Source organism: Protomyctophum parallelum, assembly GCF_964188405.1.
Source record: "Protomyctophum parallelum genome assembly, chromosome: 21".
Taxonomy (NCBI): domain Eukaryota; kingdom Metazoa; phylum Chordata; class Actinopteri; order Myctophiformes; family Myctophidae; genus Protomyctophum; species Protomyctophum parallelum.
Window position 1 is genome coordinate 13,177,504 of NC_139713.1, and position 8,632 is coordinate 13,186,135.

At 43.4% G+C, this 8,632-nt stretch overlaps 1 protein-coding gene across 1 annotated transcript in view; it reads left to right on the plus strand.

Annotated features, from left to right (window-relative positions):
- slc27a4 (solute carrier family 27 member 4) overlaps nucleotides 1–7,853 on the plus strand; it is a 40,406-nt gene extending 32,553 nt beyond the window's left edge. Inside the window, exons 12-13 of the mRNA XM_083793906.1 lie at nucleotides 2,194–2,340; nucleotides 5,183–7,853. Coding sequence (XP_083650032.1) covers nucleotides 2,194–2,340; nucleotides 5,183–5,340 — 305 coding nt within the window. The 3' untranslated portion in view covers nucleotides 5,341–7,853. The remainder of the gene's footprint in view (nucleotides 1–2,193; nucleotides 2,341–5,182) is intronic.
- The last annotated feature ends 779 nt before the right edge of the window (nucleotides 7,854–8,632 follow it).

Consider the following 8,632-nt stretch of genomic DNA (forward strand, 5'->3'; position numbering starts at 1 on the left):
TTAAAAACGTTCACTCAAAAAGAGCAGACCCACAAGTTCATAGCGGTGCACTCGGTGCTGCGCTATGAGCTTGTAGGTCTGCTATTTTTCAACAGCTAAAGCATAACATCATTATTTTCTCCAAAAACTTATTTGGTCGATTCCCAGTATGCAATGGGTGAATTATCCCTTCGCTAAGTAATGTCGTCCTCACCCACTAAAAATGCATGTTAATTGGGGGCATTTCTCTGTATAAATAATCGATCATTTCAGTACTAAGAGCTTCAGAATGTCTTATGAATCTACTCAACCAGGCCTGCAGCACTAGGCTATGCACTGGACAAATGTGACTGTTTCTGAGCGAGGCTAAGTCATTGGGTTTTTTTGACATATTGGTTGTTCAGTTTGACCCACCGGTTTTGGAGATATGGCTTATTGTAAAGAAAAGAAAGGTTCACTTCTGTGGACTCTTAACATTACACCTATAGCTACATGTTTAAGCATGTATTTCACATTTACATGTCGATTTCAGCTCTGACATTTAATTTCAGACATGCTCTCTAGTATGTGAAGAGTCTGCCTGTGCTATTAACTCATTTTGGATAAAACAAAAACAAAAAAATATATTACCTATTAACTATTCAATTAGTTTTAACATGTATATAAAAATAAATATATATTACCTATTAACTATTCAAGTCAAACAGACTGGTGGGTGAAAAAAACACACACACACACACACACACACACACACACACACTCAATGCGTTTCTGAGAGTAGCCTACACATGTGGAACAAATTAATGAACGAGAGACAGCTAACGAGCAAGCTACACTCTCGTCAGCTGCCTGCGAGCAAGCTTACAGAGACATTGGGAAGCATTTTTGGTCTGACAAAAAATATGGACAGTCGTACAGGTTCACAATTACCATGTTTTGGGGGCTGCTTGAGAATTCAACTCATAGCTCATTTTTATGGAATGATGAGCTCGCATATCAGCTTGTTTTCGCGGAGCGCGTGTGTGTGTGTTGGGAGAGACGAGAGAGATTGATAAAGAGTGGGCGCTGCGCTCTCTTCGGCGCTGCGCTAATCATGTTCAAGGCGCTGTATCTCGTGTTGAATTGCAGCCTGGTTAAAAGCACTCGGAGAAATTAATGAATTAGAAACAAATGGTCCGGACGTTCGCTCGAAAATTCCTGCCGAGGTTCGAGTCCTAAAAACAGGGCTAGGGTACAGCCTTAGTTCTCTGGGATATCGACTTCCCCTCCTTTCGGGGGGCGAGAAGCAGATTGCCGTCCCCTGCAGTGTTCACGCCCACACCGAACGTTGCCAAGAGGATCTGGCAACGCAAGACTCAGGCCTCACTCATTATTGCTCGGTATATATCATTGCCATCACCTGGGTGGGTCAGTCGCGTAACTTTCCCCGACGTTAAGGTGTGTTGTGTATATGTGTTCAACAGTGTTGTTTTTGGCAGTTACCGTTTCTTCTTGTTTTGTTTTTTTTAGTACAAACGTGTCCATGCACCGCGGACACGTTGCTTCACGTCGTTGCTCATCAGTCACCGCCGTGTGTCACTGAGAAACGACTCCTAATTACAAATGTCACAGAAGACTCTTTCAGTAATGCCTTGCACCGCATGGCGTCTTCGCCCACGGATAATTAGTTTGCCTGTGCCTTGTTGTAACTGCACTTAATTTTCGTTTGCCGAGGTCCTATAGCGTCTTCCCCTTTCTTTTAGCTAAGACGCCAACGCGTTGTACTGTGTTTTCCGTGCGTTGTTTTGTTTTGGTGGGTGTTCACGATTTGATTTCCCCCTCTCTGCTCGGCTGTTTGATTGACAGCCAATACCTACCTACACACACACACAGTCACACACACACACACACACACACACACTGGCCCTGTCATGACAGCCTCTGCTGCTCTCCCACAGACCCGCAGATAAAACGCACATTTGAAAACTGGAGCCTGTCTAGCACAACGCGGGACAACAACGTCTCAATTTGCAGGACGCATGAAAAGACATTGAAATGCGGGGACAATCGCGCACAAATCGGGACATCCGGTCACAGCCATGACGTGATGAAAGTTTGACATCCTTAGCAGCGGTTTGCTAAAACTATTTGGATTGTGCATTTGTTGGACAATCACTTCCCCCCCTCCCTCTCTGACATTTTTTGGTGATCTCTTCTCTCTCTCTGTCCTCACAGGAGCGGAGGGTAAGGCCGGCATGGCGGCCATCGCTGACCCCACCCATTCCTCTGACCTGGAGAAGTTCGTCAAGGACATGGAGAAGGCTCTTCCTCCGTACGCCAGGCCCGTCTTCCTCCGTTTCCTCCCGGAGGTCAAACAGACTGGTGGGTTGAAAACGGCGTGCGTGCGTGCGTGTGTGTGTGTGTGTGTGTGTGTGTGTGTGTGTGTGTGTGTGTGTGTGTGTGTGTGCGTGCGTGCGTGCGAACACATGTTTTGAGATCTAAAACAAATACTATACAAACAGGATCTAAAAACATACAAACTATACTATTTATATACTATTTGCTTTAACTCTTTCAGCGCCACCTGGTGGTCACCAGTTTAGGCTTTGAGTGCCAATTCTCAAAAGAAAGAATTTGTAATTCTATTATGCATGTAATGTGCATGTCATCACCTGTACACCAGATTAGAGGAATTTTCAAAATATGAATGAAAATAAAAATATATATTTTTAAGAATTCATTACTTAATAGGCAATTAGACGTCTTGACGTTTATGGCTACTAAACAGTTTTAAAGACGTGAAATTTGTCTTCCCGTATAGTGTTATCGGAATGATGCATTCGTACAGTGTAAAATACACCTCAGTAAAATATCGGAGCTAATTACGTTTGCCAATTTTAGACCTGCAGTTACAGTATATAATTAGCCTCTCGCGTACATATCTGTGGTAATTGCAGTGAATATGTAGTGCTAGACAAGAGTGCCTGTTTCTTTCTAAACGAGGCTAAAAAGGTTCCATATAAGAGCCATTCTCTGAAAACATGATATCATGATTACACATATCATCTATGTACATAATACTCTTTTATTGCCCTGACGGACATTCGTCTCCACAGTCTGTTTATCATAATATATAAAAATGATATAAGCTAAACTGGATCACGTCGTCAGTCGCCACCATTGCAGTCTATAAAGAAAAATAGATCTGCAGCTTGATAAGAACCGATACTTCTCCGTTTGAGTTTAATGACCACATCGGGGAAAAAAGGATTTTAATTATACATTATTGTTTATACATGTTTGTATGTACTTAACATTTTTGCTTAATTAAAATAATAATAATAATAATGGATTTTATTTATAACGCACTTTACATTCGCAAGAATCTCAAAGTGCTACAGCAGTGAATAAAAGCAAAAGCAACAACACACCATTAAAAACATCTAAAATCCCCTAGGGTAGGTACCCTCACAAAAAACATGCAGTAATCCTGGTCACTAAACTTCCTCCCCCTGGCCAGCCTGGCGCCTGATGGAGGGGAAAGGAACTGGTTGGAATAACGTGTTCCTTCCACGCGCTACGTCCAACCAGGGAAACTCCCCCCTGTCAGGTGTAAAGGAGCAACTTGGACACTCAGGCATGAAGGAAGCATGAGTTCAAGTCCGTTGCTCTCCCCTTGTCCCCCATATATGGGGACTAGGTTGGTGGAGGGTGTGTAGAGCCCAGGATCACATTAGATGATTGACACAGGGGTGAAAAATGGGTTACAAAATTGTGGGATAAAATATATAAAAAAAGAACGGGAACATTTAAAACAAGGCAAGGCTATAAAATTGCTTTGGTAAAAAGGAAAGTTTTGAGTCCTCTCTTAAAAGTGTCTACCGACTGTGGGGCTCTCAGGTGGGCGGGGAGAGCGTTCCACAGTTCGGGGGCGACCGAGCAGAAAGCCCGGTCACCCGTGGTGCGTAGGTTGGTCTTTGTGGGTTTGAGGAGGTTGGTGGTTTGAGGAGCGGAGGGAGCGGGTTGAGGATTGAGGTGGGGGGGGGGGGTTGCTGTGGATGCACTGGTGGGTTTGCAGGGAAATCTTGTATTCCAAAAATCAGTCAATTAATCAAACTTTACTCTTAACTCCCCTCTCGTCGAGCTTTGGATTATATTATTCTGCTCGTGGGAAATTCAATCGACGTGGCATTTTCAGCCGTCATAAAACCACGAGAATAAGAAACACAGCAGATAAGAAACAAATCTATCCAGCCAGATAAAAAAAGATGAGAAGATAAAAAGATAAGGAGACTTTTAAAAGGTCCATTGGGTCCATTAGTTTGAGTTCATTTAGTTTTTGTCATTATTTGAGTCGTCTGAAATGTTTTCTAGTCTAGTTTTTAGTTTTAAGATTTTAGTCTGCTAAATTTACAGTTGATTTTGTCGACGAAAATGTGTTTTGGTGGGCCTTGATGGCGTCGTAATGCCTGATTTACACATACGAGCACAACCACACATAAAATGACTTGTCTTTCAGATCTACTGGATCTCTTCCCCACCAGTCCCTCCCTAACATTTTAGTCTAGTTTGTTTTTTGTATTGGTTGGCAAACTTGGCAACATTGTCAGTATATTTAATCTCAGTTTTAGTCAACTTTCTTGTGACCACCGCGCTATGACTTATGGTGCGTTACCAGCTCAAAACGTCATAGAATGGGCAGAAAGGACACCAAGAATCCAATTTTCAACAGGTCTATTTCTCTACATTATAGGACAGACGTTTCGGCCAACAGCCTTCTTCAGTGACACTGAAGAAGGCAGGAGAATGGCTCCCCCCCCCCCCCCTGAAGTCTCCTGAACTTGAACACAGTATTTTGCGTTGAACAAATTTGTTTAGAAATCCAATGGCGTATACACACTTTTCCTGGGCTGTGTGTGTGCTCCAGTCCCTGTCGAAATCCAATGAAAGCCAATGAACCTGTTCAGATGACCAATGATATCCAATGAAATCAACAGGAACTGGAGCGCACACAGCCCAGGAAAAGTGTGGATACACACCGCATCTCCACTAGCTAGAGAGTACTGTGTCGCGACTGAAAATAGCCGATCTACAAGCTCTCAACGCGTCGCGCTGCGACGCGTTGTGAGCTTGTAGATCGGCTATTTTTGCTATTTCTGTCCAAATATAGCCATCTTACGGGGATTCCACCCCCATGTCTTCCGTTTCCTTCCCTCCCCTCCAGGCACGTTCAAGTTCCAGAAGACGGAGATGCGCGGCGAGGGCTTCGACCCCGGCGCGGTGGCCGACAGACTGTACTTCCTGGACCCCAGCAGGGGGCGCTACGTGGAGCTGGACGCGGAGCTGCACCGCAGCATCGCCTCAGGGAAACAGAAACTCTGATGAGTCAAAAGAATCGTCATGGCTTACCAAACACACACACACAAACACACACACGCGCGCGTTTGAATGAATCCATAAATAGAATCAACAACAACAACAGGGGCGTACAGACTTGAGACGACAGAGATTATACCGAATGTCAGATCCCCCTTGTTCCTCATACACACATTATATTCAGCCATATACATACACTGCTGCACACACGTTGCAAAAAATGAACTCTTTGAGATGTTGCCCCCCATCGGCTGGCTTCCTCACACACACACACACACACACACACGCAGATGCACACACACGCACACACACATAATACCGTACTCTTTCCTAAGCTCCACCTCCCCCCCCCCCCATCACACCACCGTCGTTCCCATTCCACGCGGCCCCCCCAAAAAAAAACCACACCTCCACTCTGTAACAAAATGTCCAGGACCAGTTCTCTCCTCTTTTACATCCACATCCAGATCGCAAAAACTAAGAAACTATAGCAGATAAACTACAAACCTAATGGATGTGGAGGAGGACTGTGGACACAGTACACGTGACAAAATGGAAGGACCTACACTGTCTGTCTGTCTCTGTTGTGTGTGTGTGTGTGTGTGTGTGTGTGTTTGTTCTTTGAGAGCAGACTGGGGGATTTAACCTGCACAATTACCCAGCAGCGGCCCGGCCTTATGTAAGCTAGCCACTTAAACCCATTCTGACCTGAGATCAGATTCATACGAGGTTTCCACTTGGACACGCACTGGTCTGATTAACCCATTCTGACCTGAGATCAGATTTAATAGAAAATGTCAGTCGTTCTTCGATAAAAAAAAAAATAGCAGACCTACAAGCACGACATGATGCTAACACCAAAAAAAACATTTCCCCCACGTCTACCAGCTCAGGAAGTTGACGCGTCGAGAGCTTGTAGATCGGGTGGCTATTTCTGGCGAATAGGAGGAACCCCTTTCCAAGTGGCTATATAGGCTACTAGTATGGACTGCTTTTACATCCTCTCTCTACAGTACGTACTCTTGCCTATACTTCTCCTCCTCTCCTCGCCTGCTCGCGTCCTAGTCCTGTAGGGGCTTGTCGAAAAGACACGAGGAAACGGAAAACAATTATTATTATCATAAGAAGTAAATATTACTATTAAAGTGCAATAGGGCTTCAGCATTGCCAGTGCAATACAATAATCAGCCACAGCGATGAGCTGGACGTGAAAAACGAAAGCTTTGTATTTAAATGTCTGCATATCATACCAAATATATTTAAGTTTATATATTTTAAACGCGTGGAAACGAAGATGCAATGCCTATACGTTGTTGTAATCGTCACATGCATCAAAGCTCTCTAGTGCTCATACATTGAAGTTATGCTTCACTTTCATGACATTTCTGCGTAGCTTATAGTTATAACTCATAAGTACGCATACTCCAGCGACACATACTAGTACGTGTCCTAAAGATACAGTACGCGTATATAGCTGCTTTTTTCGACCTTGGTTATGAAGACGTTTTGGTTTATATTTCATAGTGTAAATGAAAAGTTGAAATCCATACGTTTTCTTTTCTTTTTTTTTAAGACACATCTCGGCTGAAATACTAAATGCATGAAAACAGATACAAGATTCTTACATAACGTCTTGTTCCCCGGTGGGTGCATTGTGCAGGTTTAATCTAGGGTTTTTATTGTATTTATTGTAGCGTGTGTTGTGTGTTGTGTGTGTGTGTGTGTGTACAATATTTCCAAAAAACATACGGAGTGGACCCTGACTAAAGAGACAAGCTATCTCCTGTCCCACGTTTTTTTTTTTTTTTTTTTTTCCAACGAGTGCAATATTGCGACAAACCGCAGAGGGGGATAGTTTGTTTGTTTGAATTCAAGAGAGCCAAATGATCCAAAGATGTGAATTAGAAGGATAGAAGGAGGGAGTTGACGAGGTGTGTGTGTGTGTGTGTGTGTGGGGCGGGGTGGGTGGAAAGAGTCCCACTAGAAGGGGAAAAAAATATGCTTCTTACATCTATGTGTTAATCTGTAGTTTCCAGTGAAGGGTGGCAGAAGCATGAATGATCATTTCAGTGTCGCACCCCAGAGCACAGCTGTGCCTTATTGCTGTGATATTCACACTAGGCCCTGGCCCTGCTTGCACATAGCATGGCTCCTTATCATGGCTAGACTCTGTTTTTAGTCGCTGATCCTGTATCCTATTCCAACGTTTGTCTCTTTTAGTGCCACCGTGGATTAATGATTCCTCCCCCTCCTTCTTTAATTGACCGTTACTGTAAATGTCACAGTCCTGGAGCGTCTGTACTCGCTTTTCGACTTCTTAGTTCATTTGTGTCCCCCTCTCTCCCTCGCTATACGTCTGTGTCTAGAGCCCCTTCCTCCCTTCACTTATACTCTTATTTGGTGGACTCTCTTAACCCATTCTGACCCGAGATCAGATTCATACGAGGTTTCCACTGGACACACACTGGTTCTGATTAACCCATTCTGACCTGAGATCAGATTCTAAAAATGTCAGTCGCTCTTCGATTTCTCAAAAATAGCAGACCTACAAGCTCGTAGCGCGCCACTTGGTGGCGCGCTATGAGCTTGTAGGTCTGCTATTTTTCAATAGCTAAAGCATTTAACATGATGCATTTAACATGATGCTAACACCAAAATGGGTTCCCGTTCAGAAGTCCCCCCCCCCCCCCCCCCTCAATTCTCAATCATGTAAATTTCAAGGAATTTGAAAACATTGGTCAGTCCAGGGACCGGCCATAAGAGAAGATCTGTCTTGTTACAGACATTTTCAAACATCGTCATGGGTTTAAAAAAAGAAAAATAGCTTGTAGATCAGCTATTTTTTGAATAGTCATCAAATTGGGATGAAGTAGTTTAAACTCTTCCTAATTCTTTTGCTCGGAATTCCCTGAGAACCACCGCCCCAAGATCTTATTTAGCTATTGAAAAATAGCAGATCTGCAAGCTCACAGGTAGGTCTGCTATTTTTGAAAAATCGTGAAAATGTGGCTTCAAATCTTTGAATATAATATTCTTTCAGGTGACTTTTTTATTTATTTCGACGTCAGGCCTAAATGGGTTGAGTTATTTGGAGTATACCTTCCTTACGAAAAGATATTACTGGTGTAAAAGTCATATAAGGTTAGCAGCAGTACCTTACTATCTCCTAGTTGTAAGATACTATAGCCTACCTAACAACTTACTCCTTATAATCCTTCAATCCCTCCTTCAATCTCTTCTCTTTCGGTTTCCATTCCTCCTTCCTCTTTACTCCCTCTTTTAATCCTGGCCCTGTGCT